We start from the raw sequence: 20,561 nt of genomic DNA, 5'->3' as shown, positions 1-20,561 counted from the left end.
CTCCAACTGAAATTTAGTATTTTCTTCAATTATCAATGTAGGCAACAAATCACAGTAGTATTAACAGTACCTGTGATCTTGTCACCGACAGAAATCACAGATATTTTCATATCACACTATAGTTGTTATAAGTATCTCAAAAAATTGTTTATGGCAAACTCATCAGTACTTTGAAATTATGGTAGCTATTAGACCCACCGCTAGATTGAACATGATCACAGTCTTCCAATCTATTGATGCTCATGCAGCGTAGCTGGCTATCTACTGGGCAGCACTGCGACTGGATGTCGAACATGACATGCGTATCGCTTTATCAAAGACCAGCCTACAGTTTAATATTCTTATTCAAGCTAAGCAACAACAGCCTTCTCACTGATGTCTTTAAAAAATAAAATTTTAGCTTGCCTACAGACTTGATATTTAATGTGTTAATAAAGAAGCACTATATCACAAATTAGCCTTTTAATATTTTGTTAACTGTATTTCAATATAATTGGTTGCTTTTATAGTCCTATGTATCTTATTTTATGTATTTAAATACATTATTCTGAGAAGGTATCTTATCAGTTTCACCAGACTGCTAAATTAGGCTATAAACTTCATCAGATTGCCAAATGAGTCTGTAGGCTTCACCAGACTGCCAAATATATCCATAGGTTTCACTGGACTGTAAAAGGGGTTCATAGGCTTCACTGGTCTACCAAAAGGGTCCATAGGGTTCACCAGCCTGCCAAAGGGGTCCATAGGGTTCACCAGACTGCCAAAGGGGTCTGTAGGCTTCATCTGACTGCCAAAGGGTCCATAGGGTTCACTGGACGGCCAAAGGGGTCCATAGGGTTCACCGGATTGCCAAAGGGGTCCATAGGGTTCACCAGACTGCCAAAGGGGTCCCTTGGCTTCACCAGACACTCAAATTGGCCCGTAGGCTTCACTGGACTGCCAAAGGGGTCCATAGGGTTCACCAGACTGCCAAAGGGGTCCATTGGCTTCACCAGACACTCAAATTGGCCCGTAGGCTTCACTGGACTGCCAAAGGGGTCCATAGGGTTCACCAGACTGCCAAAGGGGTCCATTGGCTTCACCAGACACTCAAATTGGCCCGTAGGCTTCACTGGACTGCCAAAGGGGTCCATAGGGTTCACCAGACTGCCAAAGGGGTCCATTGGCTTCACCAGACACTCAAATTGGCCCGTAGGCTTCACTGGACTGCCAAAGGGGTCCATAGGCTTCACTGGACTGCCAAAGGGGTCCATAGGCTTCACTGGACTGACAAAGTGGTCTATGGCATAAAAAAGGTTAAGAACCCCTGGTCTAGAGGATGATTAAGATTAGATCAGTTTAAGTGAATGATGGACATGTGTATTAGAAATCCTTCCTATCACGTGTGCAGAACAATTGCTTTAGGCAACGTGAATAGGACGCTCCTAAAGATGGGAGGTTGGATTATTTTACTGATCACAATTGAGCTGTTGTGACTTAGAAGGAAATGTCAGAACTAATTTGGCATTCACTTGAACTGTTAGCCTAGTTTGATCTGAAAGTCTGCCATTCTCCCTGTAAGATATGTCACTTGTTTTGGCTAGATTTGTACTTAAATTCTTTTTGACAAAATGGAACATTTTAATTATAATGGCATGGTGATAGGGCTCTGGATTGTGCCTAAGGTTGGATCATCATCCAAATTTTCTGAATGATAAATTTAGCTCAATTAAAATGTGAGATGTTTTGCGTTCCTGTTTGTGAGATGAAGAGATGGAGATGGATCAATTGCTTACCTCCTATGAATTTTGTTGAAGCCAGTGAAAGTATAGGACTGAGAACTAGAAGTTAATGACCTACCTTAACACTCTGGGAATGAAATGTTGCTAAGAAGGACATCAATGATATGTAGAATGTTAGTTGAGAAATTCAAAACAGCTGAAATTTTCAGTTTAATAACCTGGAGCTCAATTGTAGAGCATACTATTATTCTGTTCATGCAGAAGAATTAATGCATAAGCTTTCTCTGCTTGGCCCTATTCACTGTATTTTCTTAAATATTTAATTTCCTCTAGCATGTGCTAAAATCGAGCTCGGAGAGAAAGTAATGAAATCCTTTTATTTACTACAGAGACAGTTTTTAAATTCAAATCACTGAAAAAGGCAGCTCAGTTGGCAGTCATCAGCAGTCTTGAAAAGGTAAGTTTCTCTCAGCATTTTGTCCCTGTCCTAATAGACATCTGATGGATGGAGGGAGATGATTTAAAGAATTGTTTACCTGTGTACAACAGTTAGGCATCATCTATGGAGAGGAATAAACTGTTGATGCTTCGGGCCAAGACTCTTCATCAGAACTGGAAAGGAAGGGTATTTACCTTTTCTACCTATCACCTTTCAGCTTCTCACTTCATTGCCCCTCACCCACCCATCTGGCTTCAAGATCACCTTCTAGCTTGTACTCCTTCCTATCCCTCACCTTCTTATTCTGGCATTTTCCCCATTCCCTTCCAGTTCTGATGAAGGGTTCTGGCTTGAAGTGTCGACTGTTGATTCCTCTCCATAGATACTGCCTGACCTTCTGAGTTCCTCCAGCATTTTGTACGTATTACTCTGAATTTCCAACATCCGCAGGATCTCTTGTGTAGGCTATTCCCATGTTACCTGCATCTTCACTATTGAATTTGTTGGGTTATAGATATGTTTAATTATGTAGGGTATTTGTAATATTTTGAATATTTAATTTAACTTTATAATTATGAAATGTGAACTATTTCATGAAGTAGCTAAAGTGAAATATATCATTATTTTTGCAAGTTATTCTCTTTATTTAACTTCAGATCTTGTGTTGAAAATTCTTGTTGAGTGCATTTAATTATATGGATTATTAATTATAACGGTTTACTAATAATTTGATCTTGATGGCATCTTATCCTATGTAATTAAAAGGAGATATTACATAAACGTAGGCTGAATTTCCTTGAAATTTACATTGGGGTTGTTTTTAACATACTTTTCAAGATGTTGTTTCGGAACTTGTAAGTGATTAAGGAAGCACCAATGACCTTAGCAGAAATACAGGCAATTAGAACTTTAGCCCACAATCCCGATGAAGGGTCTCGGCCCAAAATGTCGACTGTTTTCTCTTTTCCATAGATGCTGTCTGGCCTGCTGAATTCCTCCAGCATCTTGTATGTGTTGCTTTGGATTTCCAGCGTCTGCAGAATTTCTATTCTTTAGCCTACAATGTTTGTGTTAACTCTGATCCCAATTTAAACTAATCCAGAATCAAATTGGCTATCACTGGCATATGTTGTGAAATTTGTTGTTTTGCAGCAGCAGTACAGAGCAATACATTAAAAAAAACTTTAAATTATAATAAGATATATAATTTTCCTCTTTTTACCTTAAATCTATGCCCTCTAATATTTGACAATTCTACCCTTGGAAAAAGACTGTCTATTCTATTTATGTCTGAAATTTAGATAACAGTAGAAGTGGTCCTGTGCACCAGATATATAATTCAATAGTAAACACAAGTAAGTCTGCAGCTGCTGGAAATCCAAAGCAACACACACAAAATGCTGGAGGAACTCAGCAGGTCAGGCAACCCCTGTGGAAATGAACAAACACTCGATGTTTTGGGCAGGGACCCATCTTCTGGACAAGTAGGAAGGGGGAAGATGCCAGGTTAGGAGAGGGAAAGGAGGATAGCTAGAAAGTGATAGGTGAGGCTAGGTGGGTGGGAAAGGTCAAGGGCTGGAGAAGAAGGAATGTGATAGGAGAGGAGAATGGACCATAGGAGAAAGGGAAGGAGGAGGGGACCCAGGGGGTTGTGATAAACAGGTGAGAAGAGGTAAAAGGTCAGAGTGGGGAATAGAGCAAGAGGGGAGGGAAATTATTTACTGGAAGGAGAAATGAATATTCATGCCATCAGGTTGCTCCATCAGAGAGGGAGAAGTTGTCCTGTACACCAGATATGTAATTCAATAAGATTGCAACTGGTCTTCATTAATGCTGCATTGCCTGTTGAGTTCCTCCAGCACTTAGTGTGCGTTTCTTGTGCTCTTTCTTTCTGATCCTTCCGCCCTGATTTCAGAAATAGGAAAGACCAAGTTTAAAGTGGGAGTAATGAGTTTTACAGAGGATCTTGAGGGGTAATTTGTTAGAAAGTGGTTGATATCTGGAATGTGCTTTACAGAGAAAAGTAGCAAAGGCTGAAACCATCACTTAATTTTAGAGGCATTTAGACGGACGCTTTAATAAGCAAGACATAAGGAATTATGGACCTAATGTAAGCAGTGGGTGGCAGGATGGAGATACATCTCTACCAAAGGAGGTGTAAGGCGCTCCTTCCCTCCGCCAGCCTACAGGTCACCCTTGGGCAAGGTGTCACACCTGCTTAGCCCCTGATCAGGGTCAGGTGAAGCCATGGGAGCAGGTGATGGATGAGCAGATGGTGCATATCACAAGTCCTGGTTATGCAACCACTGATGCCAGGCAGACAATCTCTGAAGAATATTGGTAATGGCTGGGGTCACCCGTCTTGTCAAGACACTGGCCCAGAAGAAGGCAGTGGCAAACCGCTTCTGTAGAATTTGCCAGGAACAATTGTAATCATGGACCATGATTGCCCACGTCATACGACACGGCACATAATGATGATGATGAATGTGGCCAGATGGGATTAGTTTAGATGAGCAAAATGGTTGGCTTGGATATGGTGGGCTGGAAAGGCATGTTCCTCAGCTGTACAACTTTGATTCGAGGATGATCTCGTACTTAAGTATTCAAGTGATCAACACAGCTGAAAGCTGTTGTAATTCCCTACTGATACAGCCATTGGGTTTGAGCGTCAGCCAAGGCTAGGTCTTAAGCTGTGTGATTTTAAAAATGTGCACATGACGTTTCGATGATGCTTAGACAGATCTGCAACCTATGACAATGCATCATTTAGGCCTCCTCATGGGGAATAGTGATGTTTGTGTGGGATGAGAAATTTTTGTGTTTCAAAAGATGGATTTGTGCTTCTGAGCATTGGTGGAATGTTGCATCTTGATACATTTTATTTGTTTACAAAATCATATCACAGGAAACTCTTAAAAATAACTGCAGAGACTGAAGAATATACCCAGCTGTGTATCTTACAGATATGATTTTAAATATAATCCTTCTGTAATAAGCTGAAATGATTACAAACATTGAAATATTTAATGATATAGGCATTTTGGAACTGGGTGGAAAATTATCCTGACGAGTTCACCATGTTGTACCAGAGACCTCAGCCCGATCTGGCAGGTGAGCGATGCTACGAATATCATTGTCACACGTTGGAGAGAGCTGTTGGATATTTCTGAAAGTCGAATGTGAAAACCCTATGGTTTCTCTTTGAATGCTGCTGTGGCTGTGTTTATGTAATGAAGACTTTACCAGATCCTTTGTTACCTAAAGTGTTAATTATCAGTGTGGTTGTATGTGCAGATACCAGGCTACCATTTAATTAAGATCTGAAATGCATAGATATAAGACAATAAAACAAAGGAGGAGAATTAGACCATTTAGTCCATCGGGTTTGCTTCACCATTCTGTCATCTATCCCCCTTAATCCCATTCTCCTGCCTTCTCCCTCTAACTTTTGACACCTTACCAATGAAGAATGCATGAATCTCCACATCAAATATACCCAATGACTAGGCTCCACAGAAGTCTGTGGCAATGAATTCCACAAATTCACCACCCTCTGGCTTAAGAAATTCCTTCTCATTCTGGTCTAAAGGGAACCACTAATCAAGAACTGATCATACATAATATTCATTGACTCTCTTCTGATCATATGGAAACAGAATAAAAAATAATGAAAAGACAAGTACAAAATGCTTGCACTGTTCAAGAGGAGGAAATGCAGCTGTTGGAAAAGCAGGCTCACCACTATTACCTCAGGGTAATGCCATGAATGTGGTTTTGCCAGCCTCTCCCACATCCTGAGAACACACATAAAAAGTTAAAAAAAAATTATATCGTGCTTATGATGGTGAAACATGCAGTGGATTGCATTTGAAATGGAATGAATGATGTAGGGCATTCTGAAAGCTTGGTGTGTTAATGCTTGCTGGCCAGTGCTTTGTTGTCCGTGTAGAATTGCAGAGCATTAATTCAGAGACACCTTGAAGTTAGAGTCATAGAATACTACAGCACAGAAACAGGCCATTTGATCCATCTAGTCAATGCAAAAATATTATTCTGCCCATTCCTGTACTGGGACCATAGCCCTCCAAACATCTCCCATTCCTGTGCCTATCCAAATTTCCCTTAATGTTGAAATCAAACCTGCATCCACTTCTTGTGCTGGCAACTTGTTCCACACTCTCACCACCCTCTGAGTGAAGAAGATCCTCCTCATTTTTACTCATAAAAATTTCACTTTTCACCCTTAACCCATGACCACTCGTTCTAGTCTCATCCAACCTCAGCTTGCACGTACCTATAATTCTACTCAACGCTGGTGCCCCACAAGGCTACGTCCTCAGCCTCCCCACACTTGATTTTGTGGCTAGATTCTGCACTAACTCTATCTGTGAACGATACCATCATTAAGTGGGCTGTATCACAAATAATGATGAGTCAGAGTACAGGAAGGAGACAGAGAGCCTAGTGACATGGTGTCATGACAACAATCTCTCCTTCAATGTCAGCAAAAGGAAAAGAGATGGCCATTGACTTCAAGAAGGGGGCTGTCCACATGCTCCCATTTAAACCAACGGTGCTAAGGTCGAGATGATTGAGATCTTCAAATCAAAAATCAAACCAAAAGTTTAGTTATCATTCAAACCATACATAGATACAGCTAGACGAGACAGTGTTCCTCTGGGGCAAAACATTCAAAATAGCAAGCAAACATTCAAAAATAGCAAGTAACATTACTCAAAATATTGAGTAAAGAAACATAGTCACTCGAAAAAAACATATAAATTCCAAGACCCTGAGTGACAATGTCCTGCAATTGATGGTAGTGTACAGACACACACAATCCAGCTTGTCATTCCATTGCTCGAACACGGGAAGGCAGCACTGACTGGGAGAGGCCAGGCCCCAACCGAGCTCAACCTTGCTGTAGTGCTTCTACCTCTCTCACCTGGGCTGAAGCAGCAGGCGAGCTTGAGGCCTAGTTCTCGCTGCAGCTGAGGCTACACAGCTTCAATGTCGACTATTCCTCCACCAGACAGGCCTGCAGCAACTTACATTAATGTTCCTAGGATCATCACCAATAGCCTGACCTGATCCAACTATGTTGACACCATGGCCAAGAAAGCTTACTGGTGTCTCTGCTTCCTCAAGAGGCTAAAGAAATTTGACATGTCCCCTTACACTCTTAGGAATTTTTATCAGTACACCACAGAAAGCTTCCTACCTCAAAGAATCTTGGCTTGGTATGGCAAATTCTCTGCCATGCCCACAAGAAACTGCAAGGTTGGTGACACAGCTCAGTACATCTTGGAACTGGTGGGTGAAGGCAGGAGAGTAAGGTTGAGAGGTAAAATATATCAGCCGCGATGGAATGGTGAAGCAGACTACTTCTGCACCTGTGTCCTATAATTTTTTTTAAATTGTGGAAATATTCTTCACATGGTCCTGTATCTTGTTACATTGATTTCTGCTGTAGATGGACTGAAGGCTCTGAACCCATTTTTGTGTTCCACCATTGCACCCAAAACTATTTAACCCAACTTCTTGGTTTGTCCTGCATTTACCAATGGCGATCCAAACAGATGCTGCAGCTCTCTGGGATGTGGAGCAGTAGTGGAATGCCTGTTTTTTTCCCACAAGAAATTGTAATGCTTTATAAGAAACTAGCACATGTGTCTATTAAACAATTATTTGTTCTTTTATGAAAATAAAAGTTTAGTTTTGTGCTATGCATAGTTGAATAATTTTCTCCTGACATTTAAATCATCACTTTGTTAGAATGGGTGGGTTTGTGAATCATCTGACACCATGTTTGATGTTTTATCTTTTGTATTGTTTTTCTTTGATTGCTTTTATCCCTCAACACACACACACACACACAGATTGTTCAGAGAAGCTGTTTGACCTTGTGGATAGTTTTGCCGAAAGTGCCAAACGAAAAGCAGCGGTGTGGCCCCTACAGATCATCCTCCTGATTCTCTCACCTGACGTTCTGCAGGACATCTCCAAGGAGGAGGTTGAAGAAAGCAAAATGAACAAGGTAAGCTTGTTCCACTCATCTCCAGGATATTGACATTTTGCTGGAGCTACTCTCTCAGGTCTTACGTGCCTTGTTGCTTGAAAAATTTTATTATACATTTGTTGAACCAAAAGAAAGCACAGCCTAGCATGATCCTCTTTGTATGGGCATGCTTCAATGATGATTGCCATGTACTGACTAAGAACAAGAATTCTGATTAGTTTTCTAAATGAAAAGAAATGTATTTCTCATCTTTATTGACATAGCCAGATTGAAACTGGCGGCCTCATGTTTAAATGTACAATAAGCCCAGGGCAAACCTGATCTACCACTTGATCAGCTACTTGATTCATGAGCTATTTAAGGTGTCCATCACAAATGCCTTTTCCCCACTTTCTTTGGATTTGTGAATCATTTTTTTGCCATAATCTTTAAGGCATTGTTGGATCCTGACACTCTTGTGATCCAAGGGTGCTTCGGAGAATAAGAATGTGGCATGAACCTTATTGCTTACAGTTGTTTTATTGAGCGTTACAACAGACGTTCCCAACCTTTTGTATGCCATAGACCCTTACAATTAACTGAGGGATTGTGGACCCCAGGTTGGGAATGCCTGCTTTACAACAACAAAGGAAATGAGGGGACAAGAATAGTGAGAGATGAAGAGTGAAAAAGGACAGACAAAGGAAGGAATATAAGAGAGCCTAAGGAAAAAAAGGTGGTCTGGTCTTCTTATCCCAGACAACTAATTCTCTTGAAATTTCACCAGATAACAGTTAACCAATTAAATAGATTCAATAACGTGACACCCACCACTGACATGAAGAAGTTTCCAGAAAAATGTAAAGGCAGCTGTAACCACTGAAAATCTCACTGAACAATCCCATGTTTATAGGTGATTATATAAAAATACAGACAAGTTAAAGTGCAAGAAGGATAACAATTCTACAGCCCAATCCAATAGCAGTTAAAGCATTGATAGATTTCCATTTTAGTTAGTGTTATAGATTGATTACTCCAGATTGAAAATTGGTAATTTATGCTTGACTTTGAAAATAGTTACATCAGTGGGTACCACTGGCAACAGTGGCATTTACTCTCCATTCCTAATTACCCCAGAAATTGGGAGACAGTTGAGAGCCAACCACATTGGATTTGGACTTAGACGCAGGCCAGACTGAGTAATGAACGCAAATATCCTTCCTTGAACTCCATCAGTGAGATGGATGAGACTTCAAAAATCCACTACGTTGATGGAGCAACAACCAGTTTGTGGGAGGAGCTCAAGCGGGTCAAGTGGGTGAAGAGGAATGGCTGATGTTTTGGATCAAGACCCTACGTCAGGACTGAGAGGGGAGAGGCAAGATCTCTTATCTCTCACTTCTCCACTCATTCATGGTGCATGGCTTCAACCTGAAGCATTTACAGTTTCCCCCTCCCCCCTCACAGATGTTTCTTTACCTGCAGAGATCCTAGAGCAGACTGTTTGTTGCTCCAAATCTAGCATCTGCTGTGCCTTGTGTCTCCAGTAGGTTTATGTTGTTTGATTTTCCAATTCCAAATCAATTTACGTGGTTGAACTTAAATTCTCCCAATGCCATGATGGATTTGAAATGCTCCCTGGATAATTTGGCTGTTGTACAATAACTTAAGCACTATGCTTCTGTATTCCAGTCTTAAAAGCATGACATCAGACAGAAGATTTATATTAAAACAATCATATAAGTCTTCTGTATCTCTTTCTTTTACCCTCTATGCCACTGGCATTTGGGGCAGCAATGAAGTTCCTCCATCTTTGGTGCTGTTCATGGCTTCCTTCATTGTGTCAGTAACTTCCTCTCAGTATTCATGACTGTTAGTCAATCAAGTCCCAGGTGGAGTTTAAGGAATACCATTGCACTTAGGTGCAGAAGGATTCTTCATTGCTGTTTCTGTAACACTTCTGCTTTACCAGTCAGGGTTTTTAGTTCTGAGCTGAAGTCCCAAACCTGGAGGATTGGTGGACCGCTCTTAGTCTGGCCTCTACCCTTTGACCTGTTTGGCATGGGTGACCCTACCAAGAGTCAAAGCATCAAGTCCTGACTCCAGCCAAAATAGCTCCCCATGTCATTGAGGCACGCAAGCCTCCAAACCATGACTAGGCTGTGGTCATCTTGGAGGGAAAAAGACTGCTTTACAAATCTTCTGTATGTTGGGATGTTAATATTTATAAAATAGTCTTTGTGCAGATGATTGACTCACCAATTTCCACAGTGGTTCTTGTTTTGAGGTAGAGTGGCTGCTTAGGCATTCTGAGCAAAGGCCCGGTGTTTTACATGATTGAAAAGTTGGGCAGTGTGCCGTGTGCAACTGGTCCTCTTCACTGACAGCCTATTGCCAATAGAGGTCATTCTGTGACAGGTTTGTTCCACAGGAAGTGAATGACCACTCGAGCAATCAGAAAAAATAGAATTCTCTGAGAGTTGTTTATAATAGTGCGATTTTGTGCCTCACAGAAAGATAAACATTCTACAATGATGCTAGGTTTTTTAATCAACTTCTAAGATAGCCCTACTTCTTTGAATGAAATACTACAATTGGCTTTTACCTTTGGTAGAGTCTGTTGTAGAGCTTTTGCTGCCAAATGATTACACCTGTTGAAAATTTTCATTCAAATTCATCTTGGTTTCAGATAGAAAGAGCTGTGTTCTTACCCAATGTTCTGTACAAATTTCTGTTGAGCTATTGTCTTTTCATAAGGATACTTATGTGAGAATGCTGTTCTTGGAATACAGTTCAGCATTCAACACCATAATTCCATCCAGTCTCAACAGGAAGCTCAGATACCTCGGCCTTGACCCTGCCTTGTGCAGCTGGATCCTGGACTTCTTGTCAGATTGCTGGCAGGTGGTAAGAGTGGGCTCCCTCACCTCCACCCCTCTGACCCTCAACACAGGAACCCCTCAGGGCTTTGTACTAAGTCCCCTCCTTTACTCCCTGTATACCCATGAGCCACTCACAGCTCCAATCTGCTAATTAAATTTGCCGACGACACTACATTGATTGCTTAATCTCAAACAATATCGAGGTGGCCTACAGGGAAGAAGTCATCTCTCTGACACAGTGGTGTCAAGAAAACAACCTCTCCTTCAATGTCGCAAAAACAAAGGAGCTGGTTGTGGACTACAGGAGGAATGGAGACAGTCTAACCCCTATTGACATCAATGGATCTGGGGTTGAGAGGGTGCACAGCTTTAAGTTCCTCGGCATCCACATCGCCGAGGATCTCACGTAGTCTGTACACACCAGCTGTGTGGTGAAAAAGGCACAAAGCACCTCTTTCACTTCAGACGGTTGAGAAAGTTTGGTATGGGCCCCCAAATTCTAAGAACGTTCTACAGGGGCACAATTGGGAGCATTCTGACTGGCTGCATCACTGCCTGGTATGGGAACTGTACCTCCCTTAATCGCAGGGTTTTGCAGAGAGTGGTGCAGACAGCCCAGCACATCTGTAGTTGTGAACTTCCCCTGATTCAGGACATTTACAAGGACAGGTGCGAAAAAAAGGCCCAAAGGATCATTGGGGACCTGAGTCACCCCAACCACAATCTATTCCAGCTGCTACCATCCGGGAAATGGTACCGCAGCATAAAAGTCAGGACCAACAGGCTCCAGGACAGCTTCTTCCACCGGGCCATCAGACTGATTAACTCACGCTGATCTGAGTGTATTTCTATGTTACATTGACTGTTTTATTTGTTATAAATTATTAAAAATTACTGTGATTGCACATTGCACATTTAGATGGAAATGTAACGATTTTTACTCCTCATGTATATGAAGGAGTAAGAAATAAAGTCAATTGAATTATTAAAAAAAAATACGAAGTAATACCTGTACAGTGATTCACCTGGTTTATTGGGGCTTGGGGAAATCACACCACCATGTGCTTAGAATTTAAAAAAATTTTATTAGTGCCTATTGTGTCTAGTTTGCATTTTTTAAAGCTGTACATTTAACAAAGAAGGCATGCCGTATCACACACAAGATGCTGGAGGAACCCGGGAAGTCAGGCATAATCTACGGAGAGGATCAATGAGATGACATTTCAGGCTGAGACCCATCATCGAAGTTCTGATGAAGGATCTCGGCCTGAAACATTGACTGTTTATTCCCCTCCATAGATGCTGTCTGACTTGCTGAGTTCCTGCAGAGTGTTGTATGTGTGGTGGATTTCCAGCGCCTGCACGATCTCTTATGTTTACAGCATGTGGTACTGTATTAGATCAATTAGCTGAATGGGTAAATATCTGGAGATTGGTTGCATGTTGAGTCATCAGTGGTAGCTTCTTATATAATATGAGAAAGTTTTGTAATGTGATTGTTATTATTGTCACCAGTGAGAATACCTGAGCTGTGGGATTGATTTTTTTGTTAGTTTACTGGAATTATTGGAAATATTAAGTTTCTAATCTTCTTTTTCTCTCCTGCCCTGTTACATTTCTCTTTAGTTCCATCTCAGTAGACAATAGACAATAGGTGCAGAAGTAGACCATTAGGCCCTTCGAGTCTGCACCGCCATTTTGAGATCATAGCTAATCATCTACTATCAATACCCGGTTCCTGCCTTGTCCCCATATCCCTTGATTCCCCTATCCATAAGATACCTATCTAGCTCCTTCTTGAAAGCATCCAGAGAATTGGCCTCCACTACCTTCCGAGGCAATGCTTCCTCCTCCTGCTTGCCCCAGTTTCATGAATAAACATGATCAGTGTGTGATCAGAGCTTCAAGATGGAATAGGAATGACATTTCATTTCTTACAGCAAAACTACTTTCTCGTTTTAAAAAAAGTTATTTTATGCTCTTTTATTTGCCTAGCAGTGATGTTGTGGGGGTGGAACTGAACTCTCTGATAGTGGTGTCTGAAAAGAGGATGCTGTCCAAGTTGCATGCCATCTTGGACAACGACTCCCATCCACTCCATAATGTGCTGGTTAGGAACAGGAGTACGTTCAGCCAGAGACTCATTCCACCGAGATGCAACACTGAGCGTCATAGGAAGTCATTCCTGCCTGTGGCCATCAAACTTTACAACTCCTCCCTCGGAGTGTCAGACACCCTGAGCCAATAGGCTGGTCCTGGACTTACTTCCACTTGGCATGATTTACCTATTATTATTTAATTACTTACGGTTTTATATTGCTATATTTCTACACTATTCTTGGTTGCAGCGACTGTAACAAAACCCAATTGTCCTCGGGATCAATAAAGTCTGTCTGTCTGTCTGTATTTCAAATTTTAGTTTAAAATACATTTTTATTATTTGTTTTTGTAAACCTTCTGAAATTGTTGCCGATGACTTCATCTAAACTTCTAGTAAGTAGTTCCTAAATGTCTGTCCACAGCATTAACCATGAACATACTCTAGTCTCTTCCTAATCTGAGGATACCAAGGCAAGTTAGTCCTGTTACAACTAGCTTGGCTGAGATTGGTTTTAGTACCTCAGCTATTGTGAGGGAACCTTTCACCTTGGCCTGCACATCTATGCTGATGATCAAACATCCAATTTCACTAGACTAAAACACCATAAGACATAGGAATTGAATCAGGCCATTCAGCCTACTGAGTCTGCTCTATCATTTAATCATGGCTGATTTATTTTCCCTCTCAACCCCATTCTCCTACTTTCTCCCTGTGACTTTTGATAGCCTTACAAATCACGAACCTTTCAACCTTCACTTTAAATACACCCGGTATCTTGGCCTCCACAGATGTATGTGGCAGTGAATTCCACAGATTCACCACCATCTGGCTAAAGAAGTTACTTTGCATCTCTCTTCTAAAGGGACCTCATATTTTGAGATTGTGTCCTCTGGTCCCAGACTCTTCCACTATTGAAAGCATCCTTTCCACGTCCACTCTACTTAAGTCTTTCAATATTAGTTAGGTTTCAGTGAGATTCCTCCTCATCCATCTAAGCTCCAGCAAGTACAGGCCCAGAGCCATCAAACACTTATGATCATATTTAACTATTTTTTCCCTTCTCACATCCGATTGACTTACCTGCTTATGCCTGGGGGCAATTTTTGGTGGTCCAAGAGCCTAATTAACCTAAGAACCAATTTACAGAAGCCACTTAGCTGATCAACCAAGATGTGGGAGGAAAATAGAGATGGGAAACCTGTGTGATCATCAGGAGAATGTGCAAACTCCAATTCCAGCATTAAAGATCACAATTTAACTCAGCTACCTGGAGCTATGGGGCACCTGTGCTACCGTGCCCTTTTTACTTACAACTTCAGGAGCACTATATCTTTTTTGCAACTTGTAGTGTAGAACTCTTGTTAGAGCATTCTTATCTCCACAAATGACTTCTGACCAGCACCAAAGACAGAAATGTAGACTGCAGGATAACTTGTATCTTGAGGGGAACATGCAGAATGTGTTTTTGGCTGAAAGTATTGGATCCAGATTTTGCTGGCAGATATCAGTGATTCCACACACAACGGATGATATTTCTCAGTAAATGTCTCTGCATTTTGGACCTCACATACACGAATTCCAAATTTATTGACTGGGTTCTGACATGTTCCACCTGTGATCAGTGGAGTCCAGCTGCAGACTCTAGTTTGGACTGGTATAAAATTCTTAAGTCTATTGATCTCAATGTGGATTGTATGGTTGTGGAGAAGAATGGGTAATACTTTATTTGTTCATAATTTAATATATTTTAATTGTTAAGTAGTTATCTCTAACATTTTCAGTTTTTCAAATTCTTTTATCCTTTAACTTTTAATAGTTTATAGGTTTTATGAATAGCCGAGACATCTGGTAAAACTGAAGGTATGGTATAGCTGGCGGTCAACTAATTGCGGAGGAATTTTGTGGGGAGTATGGAGCCACATTACCTGATTAAGCTGCTCAAGATCCTGTTGCAATGCAGGAGCTCCTTGAGTGAACTCTGGAGTCACCTGGATGACCAAGATCGATCTCCTGTTTTAGTTTGAGGGGAATTGAGACAGTGATTCATTCAGGCTTGCTTCCAGCTGAGTGAAAGTCAATCCCGCGATGTATTCCCAATATTGAGTCATCAACAGTTCAGGGTGAAGAAAATTACATTTATACCTTCCAGTTATTACAGCCCTTTTTCCTAATTCCCTATCTTCGAGTAAACTCTTTGGTGCACTGGTACTTATACTATAGTCTCAATGGGCTTTATCGCCTCTTTACTGTGATAATTCTATGATTCCAAGGCTACGTCCACACTTGACTGGATAATTTTGAAAACGCTGGTTTCGCGTAAAAACAGTAGGCGCCCACACCAAGTGTTTTTGAAAATACCTCCATCCACATTAAAACAGGTATTTCGGTGAATCTCCTCCTACTGGGCATGCGCAGGACACGTCTACAGAAAACAAGTGACATGTTTGGTGTCGAATCTTGCTGTGAAAGTGCATGTTTGTCTGGTTACAGACTAGAAAAGCTTAAAACGAAATTGCCAAACGACAGACAGCTGTTCGCTCTCGCGCAGGAGGACTGAAAACTAAAAAAAACATTCTGGAGCGTATGGAGGCAACCGATGGAGCTCACGAACAGTATGACTCAGCTGACGACAAACGTTGAAAAATTGACTAACTCTGTTGCATTAATAAAGCCCCTTGTTAAATGTATAAAACATGTCTGGATCAGTGTTATCTTGTATTTCCATACAATGTTACATCAGGCAGTTACACATCTATTGTCAGAGAAGTACTTGCATAAATAGGTAAACCACCTTCATACAAGCAAGGACAGAAAACAGGGCAAAGTGAGTATACTTATTTATTCAGTAAGTTATAGGTCAAAGTATTTGGTGAGTACATTTCTAACCCTTCTGGCTTCAGTCTCGTTGCCGTCTGTTCTGAAATTGTTAGGTTGTGTGGGGAGTTGTGTTCAAGAAAACAATGAAATGCCGCCATCTGTTTCGGCACGTCATGACAGCGTTTCTAGAAATCTCCGGTTACCCCGTCAACACCACTCCTGCCCAAGCAGCGTTTTCAAATTTACACGCTCTGGAGGATGTTTTAGAAAAGCTCCGTTTTCGGGGGAGGAAAATGCTGTTTCAGTGTGGATGGAGGGTCAAAACGAAGAGAAAAAGCTTCGGTTACGGATTTATCCGGTCTAGTGTGGACGTAGCCTAAATATAAACCCAAACAGATATCTGTTGTTTTTTCTTCACCTTTAGACATTCTTACCCTGTGTAATTTTGTTGTTAATGGATCTCAGGGGCACTAGTGTGTCAATATGTGGAACTGCAGGAGGATTGAATTGTTTTGTCTCCTTCTTGTCTTGACTTTGTGCAGAAGCAATTCCTGGACAACTTAAAGAAAGCTCTTGCTGGCCATAGTGGTAGTCGGCAACTAACCGAGAGTGCTGCCATAGCCTGTGTTAAACTTTGCAAGGCCTCCACGTACATCAGCTGGGAGGACAACTCTGTCATCTGCTTTCAGGTTCAGTCCATGGTTGTGGACCTAAAGGTATGTTATTACATCTCATGATGTCCATTACTTCCACTTATGCTAATTTAGTGAAAGAAAAGACACATTTTTAACATACCAAATCATTTCATCACTTCATCTGGACATTTAAAATAATTGAGAAAAAAAAGGATTAAATAATTATCTTGGGGAAGGTGGATGGATTTGTTTCTACAGTTTGAAATTAAAATACTGTGACTTACTTGGTTTTTTCATCCATAATTTTTTACAAAAATATCTCACCAGGCTTGTTGGTTCAGCTAATTTATATGCCAGTGTGCTGCATGGGAAGTGAAAGATGTGGGTTTCCTGACAACAGATTAGAGTTTAAGTTTATTGTTATTGCCTGATACAAATTGCATGAAAATTGGCTTTTTTGCAGCAGCAGCAGCAGCACAGTATATCACACTCATAAGTTATTAGTTTGCACATGTTATGGGGTTGAAAATCGGGATGAATTTGTACCTAAGGGAAGATTACTGTTACTTAAACAGTTCCATGCACCTGCCTAAAAATGGGTATTGATCAGTTTGGGCAATAGGTTGTCATGTCCCTATTGATGAGTCCAAGATCTGAAGCCTTGAAGAAAAGAAATTTAATGATTGTTAGCATTGCCCATCCAGTCACTATGTCTGGCTTGATAAACAATTAGAGCCCAGATGAGGCATCGGTTACAGACTGCTGTAACGTTGCCTCAAGATCTCTTGACAGTAAGTCATAACTCAAAACATGAAACTAAACTGAGCTTGCCACCTCTGCATTCAGATGAGCTCACTTCAGTTCCTCTATTGATTAGCAAAGCATAACAGTACAAATTGCAGGTTAAAACTATTAAGGCTGTTCTGTCATGAAGTGACTGCCAGGAAAATTGTTGGCACAATTTCACAAATTGATGTGAAGACCTTGGGCGGTTAGCTGCACGCAGTTTGATCTCCTGGAGTTGATCTTCATACATAATCACAAAATTTTAAGGCTGTGCCAACCTTATACACAAAAATTTCATATGTTTTCAAAGCACTCTAGACTTAATGGTCCAAAAATATTCTTTGCTATGAAATGTATTAATTTCAATATTATGAGTTCTTTTAAAAAACTGTCCACCAGCATTTGAAAGGGTGAACGGTGAGGATGTTTCTAGATTTTTTTTGGATAGATTTAGGCCGTAGCTCCAACCCCTACTAATTACCTTGGACTCATGAAGATATTCACCAGATCCCCTCACCTTGGGAAATAAGACTTAAAAACACATTTCTCAAATCTGTGCTGTGTTCTTTTAAATTGTTAGATAACTATAATCCATGTTTCGTGTGGTTGGGTTGAGTTGTTCTCCAATCTTGACAAACGTTTCGTCACCATGCAAAGAGACATTATCAGTGCGCTATTGATTTTGGACTGACGAGGTCTTCTCTCATGGTGACGAAGTGTTTGCCAGTAAATTTCCAAGATTGAAGAACAACTCAACCCAACCATCAACCGCCTGAGCTACACATCTTCCAAATTATTTACAATGTTTCTTCTGTTCACTTTAAATCCAAAATGAAAATTGAAGAAGATTATTTAACTATCTAACTCCTGGCTGTGTGTTTTCTCCTCTGAGGTTAAACACATCTCTACTAAAGTTGTTTGACCCTTGGAGCAGCATGTTTCTTTATTTTCAATTAAAGCTGACCTTGATGGTTGTGTCAATTTTGAATTAAATCAAAGTAAAGTTCAAGTTAAATTTATTATCAAAGTACGTATATGTCACCATATACAACCCAGAGATTCATTTTCTTGTGGGCATTCCCAGTAGAACAAAGAACCACAATTAAATCAATGAAAAACTACGAACAGCCAATGTGCAAAAGAAGACAAACTGTACAATTAAAAAAAAACAAATAATAATAAATAACATTGAGAACATGAGTCCTTGAAATTGAGACCATAGTTTGTGGAATCAGTTCAGTGTTAATATGTTCCACGTTGGTTCAGGAGCCTGATGGTTGAAGGGTAGTAACTGTTCCTGAATCTGGTAGTCTGGGACCTAAGGCTCCTGTATCTCCTTCTTGAAGGCAGCAGCGAGAAGAGAGCATGGCCTGGGTAGTAAGGCTCGTTGGTGATGAGTGCTGCTTTCTTGTGGCTCTGCTCCATTTCGATGTGGTCACTGGTGGGGAGGGCTTTTGCTGTGATAAACCGAGCTATATCCATGACTTTTTGTAGGCTTTTCCCTTCTTGGGCATTTGTGCTTCTATACCAGGCTGTGATGCAACAGGTCAGTAAACTCTCCACTGTGCTTCTATAGAAATTATCAAAATAATTTTGGCAGGAACAGTGTATGGAGAAAAAGTTCACTAAATAGCCTGCCATGAGGAATCAAAATGAATCCTTGTCTATGTTCCCTACAGCTTCTACTCTCACAAAACAAAATGCTGTGTGTGTTTTCGATTTAAGTTCAGAAAGTAAACTCCAAAATATAACCATATAACAATTACAGCACGGAAACCGGCCATCTCGGCCCTTCTAGTCTGTGCCGAACGCTTACTCTCACCTAGTCCCACCGACCTGCATTCAGCCCATAACCCTCCATTCCTTTCCTGTCCATATACCTATCCAATTCTACCTCTACCGCTTCTACTGGAAGCTCATTCCACACAGCTACCACTCTCTGAGTAAAGAAGTTCCCCCTCGTGTTACCCCTAAACTTTTGCCCCCCTAACTCTCAACTCATGTCCTCTTGTTTGAATCTCCCCTACTCTCAATGGAAAAAGCCTATCCATGTCAACTCATCCCCCTCATAATTTTAAATACCTCTATCAAGTCCCCCCTCAACCTTCTACGCTCCAAAGAATAAAGAGCTAACTTGTTCAACCTTTCTCTGTAACTTAGGTGCTGAAACCCAGGTAACATTCTAGTAAATCTCCTCTGTACTCTCTCTATTTTGTTGATATTTTTCCTATAATTCAGTGACCAGAACTGTACACAATACAGAAATGACTAGCAAATGCTTAACAGGGAAGCATTAGCAGAAACTCTGAAGATAATCAAGAAAAATTAAATGCCTTTAAATACAGTAAATGCATTAAATATATTTTACACAAATGACATAATAGTCTTGTGTCAGTGATTGCTTTGGCATGTTGTTCCTTTGCAGGCCCTGTTGTTCAATCCTAGCAAGCCTTTCTCCAGAGGTGCTGGCAGCCAGAGTGCAGATGTGGATCTCATGATAGATTGTTTTGTTTCCTGTTTTCGTATCAATCCTCACAACAATAGTCATTTCAAGGTAATTTGCTGTGCTTTGATTTCGTTTCACAAACATTTACATTTCTCATCCTTTGTCTTTAACGGTGAGTTCATAAAAATCATATCACTAATTCAGTAGATTGTCTCAAAAAAAAGTGATACTTTAAATATACACAAGACTACAAGTAAGCATTGAACCTTTTGATTGGTGTTGGGAAAACATACACAATGTACTGGAGGAACTCAGCAGATCAGGTAGCATCTGTGGAGAGGAATAAACAGTCAACGTTTTGAACCGAGGCCCTTCAAGACTGGAGAGGAAGGGGGAAGAAACCAGGATCTGTTTATGAGATGGCCTACAGAGAGGAAGTGGAAGGCCTGGTACTAGGCAAATAATCTCTACCGTAATGTCAACAAGGCAATGGAGATGGTTATTGTCGCAGGAGAATTCACACCCCTTGCCCCTTCACATCAAAGGTACAGCAGTGGAGACTGCAAGCAGGATCAAGTACCTGGGAGCACAATTCACACACAAACTCTCATAGTCCCAGAAAGCATCTTACACCGTCAAGGAAGCTCATTCACACCTCTACTTTTTGAGGAGGCTGAAGAGAGCTGGACTTCACACATCCATACTTATGTCTTTCTACGTATGCTCAGTAGAG

General features: G+C 40.8%; 1 protein-coding gene across 6 annotated transcripts in view; it reads left to right on the top strand.

Annotated features, from left to right (window-relative positions):
* LOC140731641 (neurofibromin) overlaps positions 1–20,561 on the top strand; it is a 359,419-nt gene that overhangs the window by 91,848 nt on the left and 247,010 nt on the right. For all 6 annotated transcript variants that reach the window (XM_073053261.1, XM_073053258.1, XM_073053260.1 and 3 more), the window contains exons 6-10: positions 2,111–2,178; positions 5,199–5,274; positions 8,043–8,200; positions 16,504–16,677; positions 19,808–19,936. In XM_073053261.1, coding sequence (XP_072909362.1) covers positions 2,111–2,178; positions 5,199–5,274; positions 8,043–8,200; positions 16,504–16,677; positions 19,808–19,936 — 605 coding nt within the window. The remainder of the gene's footprint in view (positions 1–2,110; positions 2,179–5,198; positions 5,275–8,042; positions 8,201–16,503; positions 16,678–19,807; positions 19,937–20,561) is intronic.

The sequence above is a fragment of the Hemitrygon akajei genome, chromosome 8 (genome assembly GCF_048418815.1).
Source record: "Hemitrygon akajei chromosome 8, sHemAka1.3, whole genome shotgun sequence".
Classification (NCBI taxonomy): domain Eukaryota; kingdom Metazoa; phylum Chordata; class Chondrichthyes; order Myliobatiformes; family Dasyatidae; genus Hemitrygon; species Hemitrygon akajei.
The sequence above is the reverse complement of the archived record's forward strand: the minus strand, read 5'-3'. Positions and strand labels throughout refer to the sequence as shown.